The sequence below is a fragment of the Schistocerca nitens genome, chromosome 2, assembly GCF_023898315.1.
Source record: "Schistocerca nitens isolate TAMUIC-IGC-003100 chromosome 2, iqSchNite1.1, whole genome shotgun sequence".
Classification (NCBI taxonomy): Eukaryota; Metazoa; Arthropoda; class Insecta; order Orthoptera; family Acrididae; genus Schistocerca; species Schistocerca nitens.
Genome location: NC_064615.1, coordinates 813810081 through 813835785, shown reverse-complemented (window position 1 = coordinate 813835785; position 25705 = coordinate 813810081). Strand labels below are relative to the sequence as shown.

The 25705-nt window shown below is 43.2% G+C and overlaps 1 protein-coding gene across 1 annotated transcript in view; it reads left to right on the top strand.

The window, feature by feature from the left end:
• LOC126234651 (suppressor of lurcher protein 1-like) overlaps positions 1 to 25360 on the top strand; it is a 652665-nt gene extending 627305 nt beyond the window's left edge. The window contains exons 12-13 of the mRNA XM_049943382.1: positions 1001 to 1260; positions 25153 to 25360. Coding sequence (XP_049799339.1) covers positions 1001 to 1260; positions 25153 to 25241 — 349 coding nt within the window. The 3' untranslated portion in view covers positions 25242 to 25360. The remainder of the gene's footprint in view (positions 1 to 1000; positions 1261 to 25152) is intronic.
• Positions 25361 to 25705: the final 345 nt, after the last annotated feature.

Genomic DNA, 25705 nt, shown 5'->3' with positions numbered 1-25705 from the left:
ACTAATGGTTTCACACCGTTACAGATGCATCCTTAACGGTTTCACACCGTTACAGGTGCATCCTCAGATGATCCAATATATCGCTCAACCAATCGGAAAGTTGCGATATACCTTAGTTTGATTGTAAATCGAAAATGCTAATCCATTATAGGCTTTTGCCAACGGTAAATTTGGCATTGAGCACCAGTGGGTGATTGTCAAACATATGGTGTGATTAGACCATTAAGCAACTGTGGAAACGGTGACAGCTTGTTATGTCAATGCTGTTGACAGGTAACTGGTGGTTTCTGTAAGAAGCTCATATTGACAAACATCCATCCCGGGTTTGTCAATATGAGCTTCTAAAAGAACACCATTAACTACCAATCAGTAGCGTTGGCTTAACACAAGACAGTCGCCGTTTTCACTTTTGTTTAATGGTCTTATCACTCCAAGTCTCCAGTTGGACATTCACCTACTAGTGCTTAATGCCAAATGTACCGTTGACAAAAGCATATAATGGATTAACATTTTCGATTTACAACTGAGCTGTGGAACATCGTAGTTTCCCGATTGGTCGAAGGCTATCACTGCCTCACTTTGGGGTGCACCTGTAACGGTGCGAAAGCGGTAGTGTTCCCAATAAAGAACTACAAAACAGCTAAAGCGCCTCAGAAGCTGTGGTTCCCGTTAATTCGCAAGACCTTTTTAGTAAAAAACGCATTTGAAGATTCTTAAATATTGACAATATACTTCCTTAGCTGTGGCTGCCGTACTCTCAAACTAGTATGTAAAGAAACTGAAATTCCACTAATGCCACGATCTGTTGTAAGTAGAACCTCTTGTGATTTTATTATATGTGAAATATCTGTAGTTGTTCATTAGTACAATGCTTCCGTTAGCACACATGTCGCATATGTTTCGTTACAAACAGGGACTCCAGAATTTTGTTTCGAATGTGTGTTCTTGGTGCTTTGTTTGCAGTCGTGAGTACAATCTTAGAAGCCTCTCCATCCAACAGGTGTGAAGCGGTCTCGGCCAGCGACTACGTGGAGCTGTCCAACTACATGGGCCGCGACCGCAAGTTCCCGCGCTTCTGCGGCCAGAGGCGCGGGTTCGACGCCGTCTCGGACGGCAAGTACTTTCGGCTGACGTTCCGCTCCAACGGTCGTCTGGACGCGACGGGATTCAACGCCAGCTTCCGCTTCTTCGGCCCCGGCACCGATAGCCGGCCCGCCAGGAGGGAACAGGACCAGGAGGCAGCCGCAGCGAGGGCCTCCGGTAGGTCTGCCAACCCTTGTTAAAGCAGTAGTGCCATCAATTCGCGCTTTGTAAATGTAGAACGACCTTTTCTTAAATGTAGGGTATGTCTGAAAACTGTTTCACAACAATGAAAACTGAAAACTGGTGTAGAGCTATTCACGTGGCTTATAGACCTGATTTTGGTGGGTTTTTTTTCGGCGAAGTGTATGAAGTTTTTTTTTTTCACTTTTTAGCTAACCGAATGGAATGTTATTTGCAGCTGTTATGTGTCACACAACCCATCTAAAGTCAGTTTATTGCCGCGCTCGCTGTAGCACGTAAGGCATAATTTGTTCAATAGCTGCGCAGATTCGTGCCCTGAGATCTGCTAGAGAAGTCGGTAAGCGTGCTACAACCACATAAAAGTCATGACGTATAAAATCCAGCTATCGTGGAAGCCATGTGATCTGTGCACCTCGAGCAATCCATTTTCCTGGAAAGCCGCTATCGATGAAATCTCAGACGTAGGTAGTGCGGTAGTGCGCGATCTTGCATGAAATGTACGCTGCGTTCTTGTCAGACACGCCAATCAGAAGAATTAAAACATTTTCCAGAGAATTATTTCGTTGGCTGAAACTTCCTGGCAGATTAAAACTACACTCCTGGAAATGGAAAAAAGAACACATTGACACCGGTGTGTCAGACCCACCATACTTGCTCCGGACACTGCGAGAGGGCTGTACAAGCAATGATCACACGCACGGCACAGCGGACACACCAGGAACCGCGGTGTTGGCCGTCGAATGGCGCTAGCTGCGCAGCATTTGTGCACCGCCGCTGTCAGTGTCAGCCAGTTTGCCGTGGCATACGGAGCTCCATCGCAGTCTTTAACACTGGTAGCATGCCGCGACAGCGTGGACGTGAACCGTATGTGCAGTTGACGGACTTTGAGCGAGGGCGTATAGTGGGCATGCGGGAGGCCGGGTGGACGTACCGCCGAATTGCTCAACACGTGGGGCGTGAGGTCTCCACAGTACATCGATGTTGTCGCCAGTGGTCGGCGGAAGGTGCACGTGCCCGTCGACCTGGGACCGGACCGCAGCGACGCACGGATGCACGCCAAGACCGTAGGATCCTACGCAGTGCCGTAGGGGACCGCACCGCCACTTCCCAGCAAATTAGGGACACTGTTGCTCCTGGGGTATCGGCGAGGACCATTCGCAACCGTCTCCATGAAGCTGGGCTACGGTCCCGCACACCGTTAGGCCGTCTTCCGCTCACGCCCCAACATCGTGCAGCCCGCCTCCGGTGGTGTCGCGACAGGCGTGAATGGAGGGACGAATGGAAACGTGTCGTCTTCAGCGATGAGAGTCGCTTCTGCCTTGGTGCCAATGATGGTCGTATGCGTGTTTGGCGCCGTGCAGGTGAGCGCCACAATCAGGACTGCATACGACCGAGGCACACAGGGCCAACACCCGGCATCATGGTGTGGGGAGCGATCTCCTACACTGGCCGTACACCACTGGTGATCGTCGAGGGGACACTGAATAGTGCACGGTACATCCAAACCGTCATCGAACCCATCGTTCTACCATTCCTAGACCGGCAAGGGAACTTGCTGTTCCAACAGGACAATGCACGTCCGCATGTATCCCGTGCCACCCAACGTGCTCTAGAAGGTGTAAGTCAACTACCCTGGCCAGCAAGATCTCCGGATCTGTCCCCCATTGAGCATGTTTGGGACTGGATGAAGCGTCGTCTCACGCGATCTGCACGTCCAGCACGAACGCTGGTCCAACTGAGGCGCCAGGTGGAAATGGCATGGCAAGCCGTTCCACAGGACTACATCCAGCATCTCTACGATCGTCTCCATGGGAGAATAGCAGCCTGCATTGCTGCGAAAGGTGGATATACACTGTACTAGTGCCGACATTGTGCGTGCTCTGTTGCCTGTGTCTATGTGCCTGTGGTTCTGTCAGTGTGATCATGTGATGTATCTGACCCCAGGAATGTGTCAATAAAGTTTCCCCTTCCTGGGACAATGAATTCACGGTGTTCTTATTTCTATTTCCAGGAGTGTATGTGCCGGACCGAGACTCGAACTCGGGACCTTTGCCTTTCGCGGGTAAGGGCTCTACCAACTGAGCTATCCAAGCACGACTCACGTCCCGTCCTCACAACTTTACTTCTGCCAGTACCTCGGCTCCTACCTTCCAAACTTTACAGAAGCTCTCCTGCGAACCTTGCAGAACTAGAACTCCTGAAAGAAAGAATACTGTGGAGACATGGCTTAGCCACAGCCTGGGGGATGTTTCCAGAATGAGATTTTCACTCTGCAGCGGAGTGTGCGCTGATATGAAACTTCCTGGCAGATTAAAACTGTGTGCCGGACTGAGACTCAAACTCAGGACCTTTGCCTTTCGACTGCAAATGCTCTACCAACTGAGCTACCCAAGCACGAGTCACCCCTCGTCCTCACAGTTGGTAGAGCACTTGCCCGCGAAAGGCAACAGGTCCAGAGTTCGAGTCTCGGTCGGGCACACAGTTTTAATTTGCCAGGAAGTTTCATATCAGCGCACACTCCGCTGCAGAGTGAAAATCTCATTCTGGAAACATCCCCCAGGCTGTGGCTAAGCCATGTCTCCACAGTATCCTTTCTTTCAGGAGTGCTAGTTCTGCAAGGTTCGCAGGAGAGCTTCTGTAAAGTTTGGAAGGTAGGAGACGAGGTACTGGCAGAAGTAAAGTTGTGAGGACGGGGCGTGAGTCGTGCTTGGGTAATTTAGTTGGTAGAGCACTTTCCCGCAAAAGGTAATGATCCCGAGTTCGAGTCTCAGTCCGGCACACAGTTTTAATCTGCCAGGAAGTTTCATATCAGCGCACACTCCACTGCAGAGTGAAAATCTCATTCTATTTCGTTGATTATTTACTCTTGGAAAATGAAATGGAAGTAATTTTTTCTCTTGCTCCATGCACAATATAATTTTAGGCTATTACAAACGTGCTCCAAAGTTTGTCGTGGATTTTCATTTCCCCAAATCCCATAGAGTACTTACATAAATAACAGTCCAGATCTGAAATTTATATAATCGCCATCGTCATTATGAAAAGGAATATAGGGTAACGGACGGTAAGAATACGCACCTAAGTGATGTTTGGTGATACTTCGGTTAATGCGAAAAATGTCAAAGTCAAAATTTTTGCAAAAATTTCTCTATTTATCAGTCAACAATGTAAAAAATTACTGTCAATTTTTAATACAGCAATTGGAAGGAAATAAATTAAAAATGAAATACTTATTCTCGTATTGAGAACAGTTCACTCACTATGAAGAGCAGAATATACAGTAGTATTTCTCCCAAATCAAAGGGACACTCCCTTCACAATTTGACCTTTCCTTGTACCATCACCCTTTGGATAAGCAGTAGTGCACCGTATCCTCAGAATACCAGTTTCTTCTGAGCAAATAATAGATTCGTTCTCTTCTTCTTCGATATTTCGGGCCGCAATTGCAGAGGATTTTCAAACAGCATTTTCAAATTGCAGCAGTTTTTTCACAATTGCTTCCTTATCATTCTCCCTAACATGTTGCGCTTTTTCCTTTATAGAACTTTCTCCAATTATTTTTAATTTTGGGTCCTGTAGCTGCTTTTATTTTCTTTCCTTCTCTTTAGAAGACATGTTTGATTGAGTAAGAGGAAATTATTTGTCATTATTTCGTGGGTCTTCTCCTCTTTTCGGCTTCTCTTCTTTACCTTGATTTGAGGAAGCGGAAACTTGTGCGTAATACGTCTACTCATAACGCAACTCTCATTTTGCGAGGGACTCGATGGTATTGGTCTAATGATTTGTCATTTTCAGCTCTGATCGGCCGGTTTAGCTGTACAGCAAATACAGCTGCAGTTTCGTTACGATGTTTTGCAGTTGCGTACGCCCGGCTTCCCGGGTAGCGGTTTACAAAATCGCCGCTGGGTGCCAGGCTCGATCACATAAAAAGCTTCAAATTTTCCGTTGCTAATTAATTCTAATTTACTATGATGTGGGGCACAAAACCTTACATTCATACAACTGCAAACTGTTTAAAATCACGGAAATCGTTTTTTACCCTCTGAACACTAAATGAAAGTCAGGCATAATTCAGCGTAACTACTGCTGTAACGTCACATGATACACCTTCAGCTAAGTTACCAAATGTACTAAATTACGTTGCATACCCACAGTCCATCTTTTTGAAATAGAAACTACATATCACTAAATTTTCACCTCTGACACAAGGAGGTAATCTAGTCACGTAACACATAGTACGTACTGGACTCCTCTTGAGTTTTAGGATTAAAACAAAATTCGATAAACAATGACCAATGTAGTTCAACGGCAATAATGAGTGGCACATTCTCAAAACAATTAAGTTAATACTCATTTTTATGATTCATCAATTACTGCGTTGTGGAGTTTCTCAGACATGTGTCACTCTCAGGAAATGGTCAACACTACCTTACTATGATAAAGGTATTTTATGGGAATTGTTTAAGTGCAATAAACCATTATTAGGGAATGTTCTCCACGTACGTGAACAGGCAAAAGTATCATATTTCCATCTGTTTTTGGCACCCTTGACACCCTATGCCGGATCAAGTCCTCCTATTTAACCTATCTATTAATGACTGTAGCCAGCAACATGCTCTTTTATAGCTTCCGCACCTTTGTTAACTTTAACTAACCATCATATAACACATCTTTGTATCGGTCATTTGTTGTATCTTGCATACAGCATTTACTTCAATATAATTATAGTAGTGACTGCGTCTTCTTCCAAGACCAATGTCCTTGTTTTCATATCTCTGCTAATACCCCCGATATGCTTCTCTCCATTGCTCTCAGAGCAATGCTCAGGTTCTTCTCCCTGTTTTTGTAAAGGTATGTATTTATTCAAATCCCTTATTAGTCAATCTCCTCTTTCCTCTTCTGCCGCTCCATTTTCTCCTTCCTCATCCCTCCATCCATCTCCTCTTAGCCCCTCTTCCTGTCAGTCTCCTACTACATTTCTTGGGCCATCTCCTCCAACCTCCACTCTCTATCCATTTCCTCTCCCTCTCTTTGTCCATTTCCTTCTCCCCTGTACCTCTTTCCCCGTCTCTCCGTCCACCTCTTCCACCACCCTCTCTCTGTTCATCTTTTCCTTCCCCTTCCCTCCGTCCTCCTTCTTCTCCTTCCTCTTCCTCTCCATCACCTCCTCTTCTCTTTCGCTGTTCATTTCCTCCTCCCAACTTTCTACCCATTCCCTCCAACCTTTCATTCTCTCCTCCTCTTTCCTTCCTCTGTCCATTTCCTCCTTCTTCCTCTTCTGACCTATCTTTTCACTCCTCATCTCTCCATCCATCTCCTCTTAACCCCTCTTCCTTCTCACCCTACACCTTTTCTCTGTCAATTTCTCTCTACCCATCTCTCATCTCCTCCTCCTTCTATCTCCTTCTCCCATACCTCACTCTGTCCATTTCCTTGACGCCCTGCCCTCCCCACCCCAGTAGGAGGTTGATGGTTCTTACACCCACACTACTCGTGAGTATTTCCTGATAGTAATACGTGTAACAAGTTTGGTTGAAATCTATCGATAGGTTCAGGAGGAGCTTTTTTACCTCTGGCGTTGCCCACATTCGCACTTGTCACACATAACATATAACTCATTTCACTCATCATTCGTACATATGTTTCACCCTGAAATTCCGTTTTTAAGCAGGTCTGTGTTTATGATGGCATATCTCCTGAACTATATGTTGTACAATCATATAATTTTGCAGAGACATCCAGTGGATAATGCCCGCAAAATGTACTGGAATAAAGGTAGTAATAATGAAGCAGTAAATTAAAATATCATGCATGATACGGCACAACTTCACTGCACAGCGAAAGTGATAATCTTTTTTTTCTTTTTCTTTTTCTTTCCTTTCATAATTTGGGGTTGGGTTCCAGCGAGGAAATGTACGTGAGGATTTGAAATTACGTGTAAAATTTTGTTGAAAGTCACTAAGTGCTCACATTGTCAAATACTGGATGTATTTAGTCCGGCTATTTGCGCGCCCAACCCCACCCCACCCCTTTGATAGGGAGATGGTTCTTACTCCCTCATTGTTTCTTTCCAGACAGCAAGTAATAAGTGTTCTAAGTTTGTTGAAATCGATGTAGTCATTTAGGTGGATATTTGGAACACACATACATATATCCACTTTTAGAACATGTATGGCTTACTATCCATTTCTGAGTGCCCTATGTTAAAAGTGGTGATGCAAGTTGCCTGTACATATTCCTCTTCAGATACATTAATACACTCACTCTCCAAACACTGTTTATTTACGAAAAATAATCACGCCAGTTTGGATCTGTATAAGGTCCCTCAAATGAAAACTGGATAGGAAGAAACATGTAATCGTCGAAACTATTAATACATTTATCCCACTTTGAGACAAGACGGTCATTTCCACATTTAATAATGTTTGTTGTTGCCTATGTAACTGTGATTGTGCACAGGCAGTCATCTTTTTCTGCGAAGCAGATCTACGCCATGAACGTCTTTCGTCACGGTTCCAAAAATATGTAAATCACTTGGGAGAAATCAGAACTGTTTAGAAGATGTGTAAGGCCTTCCCAGAGAAACTTCTGCAACGTAGTCGAAACAACTTAAACAACATGTGGGCGAGTTTTCCCTGAATGCAGTCCGTCAGCATTTCTGGGCGTTTGTAATTGATGACACGTTTCAGCTTCTGCAATGTGTCGGTCCCCCTCCCCCGCCCCCTTCTCCTACTGCTGTGCGTTAATTGCGGCGTCGTGTTCCAGAAAGCCAAAGAGCATCAGGCCCTTGCAGTCAAAGGAAGGGTCATCGTGACTTTCCCGGTGTTGGTGTGCACGGGTTTGGATTTTTGCCGGTGCTCGCTCTCCAGCTCAAGTTGATGACACCATATTTCATCTCTCGCGCTAATATGGAACAGAAAATGTTTTCATGACGATACCGTTCCAGGAGCTGTGGTGATGTCGAGATTCTGATCAGTTTCTGCTCCTTTGTCAGGTTGTGGGGAACCTAAGTGCTGTGTCACAGCGGTAGCGGTACCCTAACAGATGCCCGATATGTCCTACTGCCTTCCACAGTTCTGACAGCATCATCCACCGCAGAAATGAGGCGATGAGCTTCTCCTGGCCGACTGCTGTCTTTCAGTGGCAACCGATCTTCTCGAAATCGTTTATTCCGCGCTCACGTGATCTGCTGTGTCCGCTATACAATAAGACATTCGGACACGGATTTCACTTCCTGACACTTCTTCCGCAGTCAGGAATCGCACTACACTTTGCTGTTCCAATTTCCGGGCCTCCATAGTAAGCCGGACGTACGTACTAACAGATAAATCGTACGTTAACAGATAAATCAAACGGCCGTGAGCGTTCATGCTATTCTTTCGTGATACCCTATGAAGGGCGCTTCTCCAACTTCGTTCTGGTGAAACACGCGACTCTGAAAATTAAAGAAAGCACTTACGCATTGGTGTCTTTTGAAATCTGCTGTTGTATAAAGAGTGACATAGAAGAACGGGAATGTTTGTGGTGACTAGTTGCAGCCATGGGCAGGTGGCAGTACTGAGGGTTCGTGACAGTAAACAATCAACCACTTCAGTAATCATGGTACAGTGGAACGGAAAACAACGTGCGTTGGCCAAAAAATGTTTTATAAAAACACTGATAGTTTGGTGGCGGTGCAGAGGGAGTCAGGCCGACCAAGAAGTGAGCGTTCTCCAGTGAACACTGATGTTGTGCCCGAGTCTGTCTTACGGAGCCCACGGCTTTCAACTCGTAAGCAAGCAGCAGTGGTTGGAATGTCCCGGGAGAGTGTTCGTAGAATTCTTCATCTTGATTAAAAGTTTCATACGTAAAAACTAGCGATGTTGCAACGTTGAAGGACAACGATTACTGGTTACGATTAGGATCCTGTCAACAAATGACAGCAAAAATAAACAATGACGATGAATTTGTAAACAAGTTGAGGATGTCAGATGAGGCACATTTTCATCCCACAGGTTATGTAAATAAACACAACTACCGTTACTGAGCAAACACAAATCCTAATGACGTTCACGACCGCCCTTTACACGCTAGTAAAGTGACAGTATGGTGTAGTGTTTCATCACATGGGATTATCGGACCGTATTTTTTCGCAAATGAACAGCGCAACACAATAACTGTCAATGCCGATCGTTACGTGGAGATGTAACGAACTTTCGTTACACCTGCATTGAACAACTTTCCAAACGTTCAAAAAGCCTGGTTTCAGCAGGACGGAGCGACATCACACGCTGCACCGCGGACATTGGCATATGTGCGAGAATAGTTTGACAACCGTGTGATCTCACGATCACTGGATGAGTTAAAACAGAGAATTCGGGATACAATTCACAGTATCCCAGCTGAGATGTTGCAGCGGTCAGTGACGAATCTTAACAGCAGATTTCAGAATGTATTCGTACAGAAGGACACTATCTAAAGGATGTAATTTAAAAAAAAAATTAAAAATGAAATCAATCTTTCGTAAATGGCAAAGTTGTATGGTTTCAATTACTACGAATGCAATTTCTTTCCTTCGTCACTTCTAGTTTTATTGGATTGTGGAGATGTTCCCGATTTCTGTGTCACCCTTTACAACCCCCGCGTATGAAGGCAGTATTATTAACTGTATCACCCTTATTTTAGGCGCATAAAAATCACGATCACTTCCACAGGAGGAGGTAATCAGACAACCGCAGTCACTTCGTCTGCTCTGCCTATTGCATGAGCGAGTACATCTACATCTACATGATTACTCTGCAATTCACATTTAAGTGCTTGGCAGAGGGTTCATCGAACAACAATCATACTATCTCTCTACCACTCCAATCCCGAACAGCGCGCGGCAAAAACGAACACCTAAACCTTTCTGTTCGAGCTCTGATTTCTCTTATTTCATTTTGATGATCATTCCTACCTATGTAGGTTGGGCTCAACAAAATATTTTCGCATTCGGAAGAGAAAGTTGGTGACTGAAATTTCGTAAATAGATCTCGCCGCGACGAGAAACGTCTTTGCTTTAATGACTTCCATCCCAACTCGCGTATCATATCTCCCTCACTCTCTCCTTTATTATGTGATAATACGAAACGAGGTACCCGTGGTCTAGGGAGCCGGCACGGTAGCTCAGCGTATTCGGTCAGAGGGTTTAGCTACCCTCTGTAATAAAAAACTGAGTGAACGGATCAACGAACAACCCGAACGAGTGTCATTGGACGTCCGCCAGGAACAAATTCAACGAACAATATAGAACAAAATAAGATTAAAAAAAAAAGGGGTAGCGTCTTGGATTCATAATCAAAACGTCTTCGGTCCCGGGTTCGATCCCCGCCACTGCCTACATTTTGATAAATAATCAGCATTGGCGGCCGAAGACTTCCGGCATAAGAAGTCAGCCTCATTCTGCCAACGGCCTTGTCAAAGAGGGCGGAGGAGCGGATAGAGGTTCAGGGCATTCTCTTGCCCTAGGGGTGGGAAATTCCCCCTAAAGGCGGAAGAATCAGCAATGATAAACAACATGAGGATGCAGAAGACAATGGATACCACTGCATTAAAGATACGTAACGTGTATCCACAGGACATGTAGCCTGTAATTGAAGAAGTTTCATGATTATCTCTTCATTGGCAAAGGATTCCGGAATAGTCCCCCATTCGGATCTCCGGGAGGGGACTGCCAAGGGGGAGGTTACCATGCGAAAAAGATTGAATAATCAACGAAAGGATAACGTTCTACGAGTCGGGGCGTGGAATGTCAGAAGCTTGAACGTGGTAGGGAAACTAGAAAATCTGAAAAGGGAAATCCAAGGCTCAATCTAGATATGGTAGGGGTCAGTGAAGTGAAGTGGAAGGAAGACAAGGATTTCTGGTCAGATGAGTATCGGGTAATATCAACAGCAGCAGAAAATGGTATAACAGGTGTAGGATTCGTTATGAATAGGAAGGTAGGGCAGAGGGTGTGTTACTGTGAACAGTTCAGTGACCGGGTTGTTCTAATCAGAATCGACAGCAGACCAACACCGACAACGATAGTTCAAGTATACATGCCGACGTCGCAATCTGAAGATGAACAGATAGAGAAAGTGTATGAGGATATTGAAAGGGAAATTTAGTGGCTCTGAGCACTATGGGACTCAACTGCTGTGGTCATAAGTCCCCTAGAACTTAGAACTACCTAAACCTAACTAACCTAAGGACAGCACACAACACCCAGCCATCACGAGGCAGAGAAAATCCCTGACCCCGCCGGGAATCGAACCCGGGAACCCGGGCGTGGGAAGCGAGAACGCTACCGCACGACCACGAGATGCGGGCAGGGAAATTTAGTATGTAAAGGGGGACGAAAATCTAATAGTCATGGGCGACTGGAATGCAGTTGTAGGGGAAGGAGTAGAAGAAAAGGTTACAGGAGAATATGGGCTTGGGACAAGGAATGAAAGAGAAGAAGGACTAATTGAGTTCTGTAACAAGTTTCAGTTAGTAATAGCGAATACCCTGTTCAAGAATCACAAGAGGAGGAGGTATACTTGGAAAAGGCCGGGAGATACTGGAAGATTTCAATTAGATTACATCATGGTCTGACAGAGATTCCGAAATCAGATACTGGACTGTAAGACGTACCCAGGAACAGATATAGACTCAGATCACAATATAGTAGTGACGAAGAGTAGCCTGAAGTTCAAGACTTTGGTCAGGAAGAATCAATACGCAAAGAAGTGCGATACGGAAGTACTAAGGAATGACGAGATACGTTTGAACTCTAACGCTATAGATACAGCAATAAGGAATAGCGCAGTAGGCAGTACAGTTGAAGGGGAATGGACATCTCTAAAAAGGGCCATCACAGAAGTTGGAAAGGAAAACATAGGTACAAAGAAGTTAGCTACGAAGAAACCATGGGTAACAGAAGAAATACTTCAGTTGATTGATGAAAGGAGGAAGTACAAACATGTTCCGGGAAAATAAGGAATACAGAAATTCAAGTCGCTGAGGAATGAAATAAATAGGAAGTTCAGGAAAGCTAAGACGAAATGGCTGCAGGAAAAATGTGAAGACAACGAAAAAGATATGATTGTCGGAAGGACAGACTCAGCATACAGGAAAGTCATAACAACCTTTGGTGACATTAAAAGCAACGGAGGTAACATTAAGAGTGCAACGGGAATTCCACTGTTAAAGGCAGAGGAGAGAGCAGATAGGTGGAAAGACTACATTGAAATCCTCTATGAGGGTGAAGATTTGTCTGATGTGATAGAAGAAGAAACAGGAGTCGATTTAGAAGACATAGGGGATCCAGTATTAGAATCGGAATTTAAAAGAGCTTTGGAGGACTTACGGTCAAATAAGGCAGAAGGGATAGATAATATTCCATCAGAATTTCTAAAATCGTTGGGGGATGTGGCAGCAAAACGACTATTCACGTTGGTGTGTAGAATATATGAGTCTGGCGACATACCATCTGACTTTCGGAAAAGCATCATCCACACAATTCCGAAGACGGCAAGAGCTGACAAGTGCGAGAATTATCGCACAATCAGCGTAACAGCTCATGCATCGAAGCTGCTTACAAGAATAATATACAGAAGAATGGAAAAGAAAATTGAGAATGCGCTAGGTGACGATCAGTTTGGCTTTAGGAAAAGTAAAGGGACGAGAGAGGCAATTCTGACGTTACGGCTAGTAATGGAAGCAAGGCTAAAGAAAAATCAAGACACTTTCATAGGATTTGTCGACCTGGAAAAAGCGTTCGACAATATAAAATAGTGCAAGCTGTTCGAGATTCTGAAAAAAGTAGCGGTAAGCTATAGGGAGAGACGAGTCATATACAATATGTACAACAACCAAGAGGGAATAATAAGAGTGGACGATCAAGAACGAAGTGCTCGTATTAAGAAGGGTGTAAGACAAGGCTGTAGCCTTTCGCCCCTACTCTTCAATCTGTACATCGAGGAAGCAATGATGGAAATAAAAGAAAGGTTCACGAGTGGAATTAAAATACAAGGTGAAAGGATATCAATGATACGATTCGCTGATGACATTGCTATCCTGAGTGAAAGTGAAGAAGAATTAAATGATCTGAAGAACGGAATGAACTATCTAATGAGTACACAGTGTGGTTTGAGAGTAAATCGGAGAAAGACGAAGGTAATGAGAAGTAGTAGAAATGAGAACAGCGAGAAACTTAACATCAGGATTGATGGTCACGAAGTCAATGAAGTTAAGGAATTCTGCTACCTAGGCAGTAAAATAACCAATGACGGACGGAGCAAGGAGGACATCAAAAGCAGACTCGTTATGGAAAAAAAGGCATTTCTGGCCAAGAGAAGTCTACTTATATCAAATACCGGCCTTCATTTGAGGAAGAAATTTCTGAGGATGTACGTCTGGAGTACAGCATTGTATGGTAGTGAAACATGGACTGTGGGAAAACCGGAACAGAAGAGAATCGAAGCATTTGAGATGTGGTGCTATAGATGAATGTTGAAAATTAGGTGGACTGATAAGGTAAGGAATGAGGAGGTTCTACGCAGAATCTGAGAGGAAAGGAATATGTGGAAAACACTGATAAGGAGAAGGGACAGTATGATAGGACATCTGCTAAGACATGAGGGAATGACTTCCATGGTACTAGAGGGAGCTGTAGAGGGCAAAAACTGTAGAGGAAGACAGAGATTGGAATACGTCAAGCAAATAATTGAGGACGTAGGTTGCAAGTGCTACTCTGAGATGAAGAGGTTAGCACAGGAAAGGAATTCGTGGCGGGCCGCATCAAACCAGTCAGTAGACTGATGACAAAAAAAAAATGAAACGAGCTGCCTTTTTTTGCACCCTTTCGATGTCCTCCGTCAATCCCACCTGGTAAGGATCCCACACCTCGCAGCAATATTCTATCAGAGGACGAACGAGTTTAGTGTAAGCTGTCTCTTTAGTGGACTTGTTGCATCTTCTAATGTCCTGCCAATGAAACGCAACCTTTGGCTCGCCTTCCTCACAATATTATCTATGTGGTCTTTCCAACTGAAGTTGTTCGAATTTTAACACCCAGGTACTTAGTTGAATTGGCAGCCTTGAGAATTGTACCATTTATCGAGTAATCGAATTCCAACGGATTTCTTTTGGAACTCATGTGGATCACCTCACACTTTTCGTTATTTAGCGTCAACTGCCACCTGCCACACCATACAGCAATCTTTTCTAAATCGCTTTACAACTGATACTGGTCTTCGGATGACCTTACTAGACGGTAAATTACCGCATCATCTGCGAACAACCTAAGAGAACTGCTCGGATTGTCACCCATGTCATTTATATAGATCAGGAACAGCAAAGGTCCAAGGACGCGTCCCTGGGGTACATTCCTCTCCTATCCATACAAGTCTATAGGTTTAGTTATCTACCGAAACAAGTTTTTTTGAAAATGCGGATGCCGAAAAATTTGTAAAATTTAAAAAAAATAGATGCTCGTAAGCTTCCTGGATTTCGAAGACGTTATTACTTCTTTTTTATATTTTTGCGCTAATTCATCTACTGTTTTTTTAACTCGGAGGCTAACGTTACCTGTTGCATCTTGTAAACAAACAAATACTTGAGGTAGGACTTTTCCAGAGAGAGTGAGAGCTACTGAGCGCTGTATGAATGTGTCACTTCATTAACATGCCTTCTGACAAAAATACACTCCTGGAAATTGAAATAAGGACACCGTGAATTCATTGTCTCAGGAAGGGGAAACTTTATTGACACATTCCTGGGGTCAGATACATCACATGATCACACTGACAGAACCACAGGCACATAGACACAGGCAACAGAGCATGCACAATGTCGGCACTAGTACAGTGTATATCCACCTTTCGCAGCAATGCAGGCTGCTATTCTCCCATGGAGACGATCGTAGAGATGCTGGATGTAGTCCTGTGGAACGGCTTGCCATGCCATTTCCACCTGGCGCCTCAGTTGGACCAGCGTTCGTGCTGGACGTGCAGACCGCGTGAGACGACGCTTCATCCAGTCCCAAACATGCTCAATGGGGGACAGATCCGGAGATCTTGCTGGCCAGGGTAGTTGACTTACACCTTCTAGAGCACGTTGGGTGGTGTACGGCCAGTGTAGGAGATCGCTCCCCACACCATGATGCCGGGTGTTGGCCCTGTGTGCCTCGGTCGTATGCAGTCCTGATTGTGGCGCTCACCTGCACGGCGCCAAACACGCATACGACCATCATTGGCACCAAGGCAGAAGCGACTCTCATCGCTGAAGACGACACGTCTCCATTCGTCCCTCCATTCACGCCTGTCGCGACACCACTGGAGGCGGGCTGCACGATGTTGGGGCGTGAGCGGAAGACGGCCTAACGGTGTGCGGGACCGTAGCCCAGCTTCATGGAGACGGTTGCGAATGGTCCTCGCCGATACCCCAGGAGCAACAGTGTCCCTAATTTGCTGGGAAGTGGCGGTGCGGTCCCCTACGGCACTGCGTAGGATCCTACGGTCTTGGCGTGCATCCGTGCGTCGCTGCGGTCCGGTCCCAGGTCGACGGGCACGTGCACCTTCCGCCGACCACTGGCGACAACATCGATGTACTGTGGAGACCTCACGCCCCACGTGTTGAGCAATTCGGCGGTACGTCCACCCGGCCTCCCGCATGCCCACTATACGCCCTCGCTCAAAGTCCGTCATCTGCACATACGGTTCACGTCCACGCTGTCGCGGCATGCTACCAGTGTTAAAGACTGCGATGGAGGTCCGTATGCCACGGCAAACTGGCTGACACTGACGGCGGCGGTGTACAAATGCTGCGCAGCTAGCGCCATTCGACGGCCAACACCGCGGTTCCTGGTGTGCCCGCTGTGCCGTGCGTGTGATCATTGCTTGTACAGCCCTCTCGCAGTGTCCGGAGCAAGTATGGTGGGTCTGACACACCGGTGTCAATGTGTTCTTTTTTCCATTTCCAGGAGTGTAGTTTTGCTTACTTTGTCAGCCAGAGTCTGTTACACACCAACTGATACTAACATCCTGGAAAGAGAAAACAGCCGAAATTGAAGTATTTTGTCGGAGAATCGCAAAAATGGACAGCAAAATTAACCTGTAAAAACTCTGCAATAATTTGCCTGTCTAGTCAGTGTTGATAACAAAATCTTTGTTGTCATTCATTATCAGTTTGATCGTCTGGGTTCGTAATGTCTCAGCAGGAGCAAAGGTTTCTTCGATCGACGCTGTTCCTTTCGTTTCTAAGCTGCTTTGTTTATTTCCGTTGGCAGACTCCCATGCTTATTTTTGAATTTATGAACCCAGCTGTCAGAAGCTTTAAACTCAAAAGCTATAAATTCTTGTGCTGCTGCTAAATCCCACTGTTTAAAATTTCGAGTATTCACTTGTTGAAAGTTCTCTCGGACTTCAACAAATCAATCGTTTGTCCAGGAGTTGATTGTTGCATGCTTATCAGATTGTTTCCTTCTTTTTTATTGTTTCTTCGCACATGGGTAAATATTCCTTCTATTTTAACCGGCAACATCCTTTTTTTTAGTTATTTGTAGTTCCTAGGTGGGCGAGTCTTTGCAGTACTAACAACTTGAATTTTGCAATGTGAAGAAAGATGTTCTGTTTCCTCCCTTCTGCCCCCCTTTTTCTGTTCTTGTCCATCTGATCAGCTATCGTCTTCCCCTTTTTCCAAAGGTTCCCAGCCACAGTTTTCATTTTCATGAGTATGTTAATCATCAGTCAGAAGTATTATTTCGGCCAGCATCTCCAGAGTCTGTTCGCAAATTCCTTCAGGAGCAACTGACGTTGAATGTATCGATGTCAACAAACTATTGTCAGTGAGAAAGCTTACGTAATATACGACCTAATTTTTTGCCCTCACCTTCGACATTTCACTGTATAATGAATCTTGACTGATTTCATCTGCAGATTCTGATGCATTCGCTAAACCTTTCTTAACATTTTAATTAACAATATTTTAAAAATTACTGTAATATTTCACGTCACAGAACGCTCCATTCTCTGCGAAGTCAAGACCGAATTGTGTTTCCAAAGGAAGAAGGATGGGTACAACTGTATATACCGTACTTCAGCAGGTAAGGACCATTGGTCAATTGCTTCCTTGAGGGTCTTGACACTTTCTGACCATCTGCCTGTTTGTATGTACAATAGGCTAACAGCTGTGCTCTCCTCTTCCATGTAGAAACCGATTCCTCAGATTCACGACGAATGTTTTCAACCTCTCTACAGCTTATAATATCGTCAAATATCCAACAACATTTTAATGATAATAGTAATTAAAGCTCTAACTTACATCCATTAAAATGCATTTGAAATTATTAGACTTTTTTAAATGAACATAGAAATTAGTTTGATGTAGAAATCAGCCAGAATTGCGAAATTCTGTTGTATGTTGTCCTGTCATAGGTCATTGAAAAACTTGAGTTAGACAACAGCATGTACATTTTTAACATGGTCTGGAAGCTAACATGGAATACTCCAATTTTTTTCTGTTTCGATGACTTGAGAAAGGCTCCTGATACCCGAAACTGATCACTAGTTTGTGAGCGTATGAGATTTTCCAGATTTTTGTAGCCAACGTTTGGAAATAAAATAATTTCGTTAAGTGGACGTGAAATATCGTATCAATGTTGAATATAAACGAACAAGTTTTATTAGTAGAATTATATGCATCTTTTGTTATCCAGAATAATCGTTCGGAATACAAAGTTTTAATTATTATGTAAGACGTTTCATCAGGGTACAAGTCCTGTTTGTGTGTTTTATTATTTGCGTGAGATATTCCGCCTGGTCTCCGTAACTTTCCAAGAGAGTTGAAGACGCACTTGGAATCTTGGCGGGTAAAGTAGTGAAAGGCGGCAGAGAGTCTTCTGCGCCAGCCACGCTGTCGAGGAATAACAGTGACCAGAAGTTTATATCAATAATGTATATATGTATGTATCGAAAAACCGCTTGTTATTCGTCACCCAGAATGTCCCCTGTAACAAGATACTTATCATTTAATATATGTCGTATTTAAAAACGCAGTAAAAGCCTTAAATGACCGGAGTTGTTCAGTCCTAGTTTTTAGTGAAAATTAAGTAATTCGACAGATAAGAAGAATATGTGTCAAGTCGTGGGTTATCAGACTGCTCCGAGCTTCATATCCCCACTAGATATCCTAAAATATAAACGGACCTTCTTAAGTTACATAAAAAGAACTGAATTTCGCCACTATGGGTGTTTAACGCAATATGATTCCTGTCATTAACCAAGCATTCTGGAAAACTACAAATATTAATTGTATTTCTTACTTTATATTAACTAGTTATAACAGTCACTTCATAAATAAAGTAAAACTCTTTGTGGTTTAACTGATAATATTATAGGATATTAACTTTATTTAAAAGTTGCTGTCATTTTAAAACAATAAAAAAAATAAAAAGCTACCTAAAGTTAGAACTGAACCTGGGTCTTCTGCGTGTCAAGCGAGTCCGCTAAAGGCGGAGCCATTTCGCTGTGCTGCCAAGGCGCAAAATTTGGCCGGTAAATGAGCTGCGAGTAAAATTTACAAGCCTTTTTCTTGGAATGTTCTGGCTAGTGCGCTTTAAAAGTTTTATGGTTGGACGCCCTTGAGGTATACTACAAACCTGAGAAGTCTCACCACCAACTGAATTTCCTATACCCTAAGGTCCCCTTGTATGTTATAGAAGTTCACTTACATTCTTAACATGATTAATAATAAATATCTACCGGTGAAATAAATGCGTACACACTATACAGAACACGCACGACGCAACAGTGCACGTGGTTTAATACGTTGTCTCAGCACAGCGTCATTTCCTATGCATGTCATCTGAATCGTTACAAATCTCTGACGCGTGGCAACTGCGATGAAGTGCTTGTTGCTATAAATTTGCAGCAGTGTTTCGGTAGTACGTATTAGAGATCTGTTGAGCTCGTCCATAGGGGGTTAAATATAACAACACATCAAGTAGTTCTAAGATTTCATTACCAGGCTGTACTATTTTCTATTCGACGAGTTGATTTTAAACTATTTTCATGTCACTATAATTGTGTCACAAACTGGTCTGTTGAACATTTATTTGGCATACACAAATAGCGTGAGGAAATACATTATGTTACTTAAATTAGATGTATATGGTCAGGTAAAAAAAATTTTTACAAATTTCAAAATACAGTACTTTACAATTTAGTATCATTACCTTGGAAAGTTGCATGTGTTTTAAAACTTAAATACTACAATGATGTTCCAATGGCTGTAAAAATGATTGAATATTGCAATATTTCATGTGAAATGTCTAAAAAGAATTTCTTTTTGGTACAAAGCATCGAACAATAACACATTTTCCACACTTAACAGTCGAAGCCTATGCATACATTTTCCCTCTTGTGCATATCAATGTGAATCAAACATAATTTTCTGGCACAGGAGATAATGTTTTCTTCTTCTTCTTGACTTATTTTCCATCCAACAGCAATGTGACCCGTAAGAATTCTCTATCACATTTGTATAACAACTTACCCTTATGACTTCCTCTTCCCGTTCATAAGAAGTTTGTGTTATTGAAGAAAAAGGAGAACCATAAAATCAAAAGAAAATGCTCCGCTGGTAACTGATGCTCACATAACCTTGCATAGTGCCTGCTAAAGAAGTACACTATTGAGAAACTTTTCACCAGAGAGGACAGAATATCGTTGTAAATTAGACCTTAAATGTTTCTTACAAGCACCACTGCCCATCCAGACCAAAACGGGAAACGTATTGCAGAAAACAGTGTGCAGTTTTGACGTTGCTAGAGGGAAATATTGCCAAATAAAAGGTTAAATAGTACCATTTTGAACCAAGATGGAGACGAAAGGTAAAAGGTAAAAGGAATTTGTTCCTCGTAAAACAATATCTATGCTTAAAAGAGGCTTAGGACATGTCTTTATGTCGTCTAAAAACGAGTCGGATGGGCATCTGCAGCAACAGTCTATGGTCTCCGATGTTAAATTGCGGGTAGGAGGCCCTTCATCCCATACATAGTGTTGGTGGCGTCTAACGTGTGAACGTTCTCCTGTCCCATCAGAACTCTGTTCCAGCGGTATGCTCCCTCTTTCCTCAGCACACCAACATACATCTTCCCATAAGGAGATTGACAAGACAAAGATGAGGTTCTGTACCTCACCTTCTCCCAGAATTCAGATTGGACTCTACTTATGACACAGTGCGCTTCTTCTAAGTGTATCTCCATTACCAACAATTACTCTAATATTTTAATTAGTTTATTGTTTAAGCTCCTGATTGCACCAGAGAGTTCGTTGCATTCTCCACTCACATTCATCTCCGCAATACACTTCCACATCCTCTACCTGTTGCTTGCTCGTCAGTGTTTATTACATCCTACTTGTCGAAAACAGGAGGCTACAATTCAAGTACTCTGAAAGCCTTCACGTCAGGTCGTCACTTTACGTTTTGTGCAATTAGTACACTCCACTTCCCAAGTGGCAGTTGATGGTTGGAGTGCTGACACATTATCTGCGTATCCAGTAATGCTGGAAACTGATGGGTTATGCATGGGGATCGTATCAACCTGTACCGCGTGAAAAAAGCTTGAAGATGACGCAGTGAAGCTTTGAAACTGGTAGCGACAAAATAAAGTCATAAGGACGGCTGTAGGTGTTTTTATTTTTTGTCATGTTTAGGCCGTCGTCCCAGAGACCTCCTGCTAAAAGGATGGACATACAAAATTTAATAAGACGTCTTTTTCTTTGTGCAAGCCCAGTTCTTGGCCAGCACTGACTCAAGATCATACCGGGTTATCCTGATCAGAATTATTAAGATCGATCACCCTCTTGACTAGTTGTACGAGAATTACTCTAAAAAAATATTCTTGATGAACTGATGACCTACTCTGTTTCTGGAAGTCTGCTGAAAACATCGAAATTAGAATCCTTTGTGGGAAATATTGTTACCAATTGTACATTACTTCCATTCTCCATTCACTAAATCAAAGGTCTAACTAATCACAACTGTCACCGCATTCCCCTCCAATTTGCCAGAAACACAATGCTGCGTTATTAGCGCTCCTTAAGAAATGGAATATCGAAAGCATCACGGTTCCTAATTAGATTTCATCCTCTCACTTTCTTCGTGCTATGCGCTGCTTTCACCTTAGATGTATGTGGTAAGCTAAAACAGGGCATATTATCGACGTACTGTCTGTTGTAACAGCGAACAAAACGGATCCAGACGACTAAAGACGTCATCTGGATTGGCTTGACAGAGCTGCAATATTTCCTCTACTGCCAAAAATAAAATACGAATGCGGCGCGATATAAGACTTCATCAATGGACAGGATCATTTCGTTTTCATTCCTCTGTGGCACAGATATTTCTATGCGCTCGAAGACTGCAGACATGTAACTGCAAATGAACAAGAGCTTACATCACACAGATTTACATGCTTACAGTCGACAGCGAGAGAAATCACAGCGTTAAAAGTTAGCGTGATACTGCTTGCATAGCAACCACATCCCTCTCCTAACTTATATGCTACATAGAACTTTTTTTTTTTTTTTTAGCTCAGGGAACAAGTTAAACTTGCTAACACCACGTGCTGTTTGTACATCACTTGTTTTCGTTTGTTCATGTTCTCTGTAGATATCTGCATCTGCTTGGAGACAGCTCTTTACCGCAGTGTAAATATATCTTCGAGAAATAAAGTTAATCTGTGTTTGTTTTCACTAATTTTGGAGTAGAGTGTGTTTAGAATATTCTGTAACTTACTACTGTCCCTACTGTATCGGTCAAGGCAGCATTTGGTCTACATTCAGCAACGATCTATGCTTCCATATTCCAATGGCGTTGTTTAAATAATATTCAGACGTTTCAAACTGAATTTTCTAAATATTTCACATATTTCAGTTATTTTCTGTCATTCACTTTGAACATGTCATAAAATTTTAGTTAATCACACAAATTTTTACGATTTGGTATCATAATCGGCAAAAATTGAACTCTTATATGATCACTTTCAAAGTTTCTTACCTCAGTGGTATAGACGGAAACCTTATTAGATCACGTTCTTGTCCACCTGTCTATCTGTCCGACAGTTAAAAAAACTTTTTCTCATGATCTGCTAGACGTATCAGTTTCAAATTTACATCACACACTAAGGCCCATGGTCTCTTGGCAGTATAAAAAAATTTAATTTTTAAGCCAATGCAGTCAAATGATAGTGCCATTTATGTCATATATTTTGATATTAGCAAACTCACTCATCAAAACCTATAGAGTACTTCTCGTTGACCCAGACTCATGAAATTTTGCAAGACGCAAGGGGTTCGCAGTGAGACTAAGGGAGAAACCGAAAATTGTGAAATTGTAATTATACTACACGATTCTTTATTTATCATTCGTTATCTGACTGTCTGTGTGTCCAACCGTCTGTTAAGACCCCTTTATCTCAGGAATTGGTAGACTATCAAGTTGCCATTTATGTCACCAACTAAGTTCTATGATAGCTTGGTTCTTCAATAAATATAAGCTTCTAAGTTAATGTAGCCATAAGATATGACAGTTTAAATATTTAATAGTCTCAAACACACTTATCAAAATATATGGCTTACTTCCTGTTCACCTAGAATCATGAAATTTGTTAAGAAGAGGGGTTTCACAGCACAAGTAAAGAAACAACTCCGAAAATCGTGTAATAGTATCTATATCATATAAAAATATCTTTTTGCCACTTTCCACCGATCATCATACAAAAGCATGTAAGATAAAAATTTGGAAGGTAAATAAAAATACTGTATTAAATTTCTCTCTCTTTATATAAAAACTAAACCCCTGTCCTTTCTTCTTTTTGTATGACCTGAACACTTTCTTAAATACTGTAGAGATTCTGAGATTTTGGAAATTGCCAGGACCGATATCCTGCCAGTATCGGCATCGAACAGTCAGAAATCGTCAAGATTCTCGATTCCAGGAATGCATGAACTGTCTATTTATACGTTTGTACGGAACCGTAAGTGCAAGAGTTCTGCTTGCACTTGACTCATTTTAAATTTAGTATTTCAATCTAGCTTTGTCCCAAAACAATTCACTCTACACCAATATAAACTTTTCATTCGTATAATCTGACACAGAACGGCGGTGCACTGGCACATCCTTACGATGGGCACGAAGTCTACTATCGAAATACACACATCAAAAAAGGTTTTACATCACCTCGGTTCCAAGAGTTCCGGAACCTGTAGAGAAAATTGGAATATAGATTAATATAAAAATCATTTCCACCATTTTTATTGCTCATGAAAACCAAGCATTGCATTTTGTATCATCATACAGCAAGACCTTCAGAGATGATGGTCCAGATTGCTGTACACACTGGTACCTCTAATACCCAGTAGCACGTCCTCCTGCATTGGTGCATGCCTGTATTCGTCGTGGCATACTATCCACAAGTTCATCAAGGCACTGTTGGTCTATATTGTCCCACTCCTCAACGGCGATTCGGCGTGGATCCCTAAGAGTGGTAGTTGGGTCACGTCGTTCATAAACAGCCCTTTTCAATCTATCCCATGCATCTTCGATAGCGTTCACGCCTGGAGAACATGCTGGCTACCCTAGTCACGCGATATCGTTATCCGGAAGGAAGTCATTCACAAGATGTGCACGATGGGGGCGCGAATTGTCGCCCATGAAGACGAATGCCTCGCCAATATGCTGACGATACGGTTGCATTATCGGTCGGAGGATGGCATTCACATATAGTACAGCCGTTACGGCGCCTTCCATGACCACCAGCGGCGGACGTCTGCCTTACATAATGCCACCCCAAAGCAGTAGGGAACCTCCACCTTGCTGCACTAGCTGGACAGTGTGTCTGTGGTGTTCAGCCTGACCAGGTTGCCTCCAAACATGTCTCCAACGATTGTCTGGTTGAAGGCATATGCGACACTCATCGGTGAAGAGCGGTCCATTCGGCATGTTGTTGGGTCCATCTGTACCGCGCTGCATGGTGTCATGGTTGCAAAGATGGACCTCGCCACGGACGTCGGGAGTGAAGCTGCGCATCATGCAGCCTATTGCGCACAGTTTGAGTTGTAACACGATGCCCTGATGTTGCACGAAAAGCATTGTTCAACTTGATGGCGTTGCTGTCAGGGTTCCTCCGAGCCATAATCCGTAGGTAGTGGTTATCAACTGCAGTAGTAGCCCTTGAACGGACTGAGCGAGGCATATCATCGACAATTCCTGTTTCTCTGTATCTCCTCCATGTCCGAACAACATCGCTTTGGTTCATTCCGAAAGGCCTGGACGCTTCCCTTGTTGAGAGCCGTTCCTGTAACTAAGTTACAATGCGGACGCGATCGAACCGCGGTACTGACCGTCTAGGCATGGTTGAACCACAGACAACACAAGACGTGTACGTCCTTCCTGGTGGAATGACTGGAACTGACCGGCTGTCGGACCCCTTCCGTCTAATAGGTGCTGCTCATGCATGGTTGTTTACATCTTTGGGCGGTTTTAGTGACACCTCTGAACAGTCAAAGGGACTATGTTGTGATACAGTGTCCACAGTCTACGTCAATCTTCAGGAGGTCTGGGAACCGGGGTGATGCAAAACTTTTTTTGATGTCTGTAGTTTTCATTTCTGAAATGATAGTTACTACTTTCACCCAAGAAATTTTCACTGCTGTTGTATGCCTCGTAATTCACTTACTAATTTTGCTCTATCAGTCGCTGCATTAAACACTGCACCGTCTTTGCTTTTTTGAACGTCAATAACAAATTTTCCCTCTTGTCCTACGACATCAGCCTCGTTGTTGTTGGATGTATGCGTTCCAGTGATACTGTTGTTCACAGGTTGCGTGGGCCTGTGGGCGCTTGCTGTGCTGGTCAGCAGGCTTCTGCAGCGGTCTTGCTCCACACCGCAACAGTGGACCGTGGCCTGAGGAGTGCCACACACACACACACATATCACACACGCAAGAGGGAGCTTCTCTGCACTTCACAACCGACAATACAATAATGGACGCTGTTTCGTCAGCTCGACCCTCAGGAGCAGCAATGTTTGTACTTAACCGTTTTATATGACAATTTTGTACAAAATTCTGATAAAAAATTGAAGACCTGGTAGAAAATATCGATCGTTTTTGTATGCTGACAATCAAAAGCGAAATAAATATTTCATAATAATTGGTGTTTGGATATTAAATAGTTACCTTCCTCCCATTTTAATCGTGAATATATTGCAAGTATATGGAGGACATTTCATTATCGATTTATACACTGTGCTTCCTTACATACGAACTCCTGCAACTCAGCCGTAAGAGGTTCTGTGCATTAGTTTATTGAGTGAGACTGAAACTTCACGAAACCGCTAACAAATAAAGGACAAATGTGACTTACGTTCTCC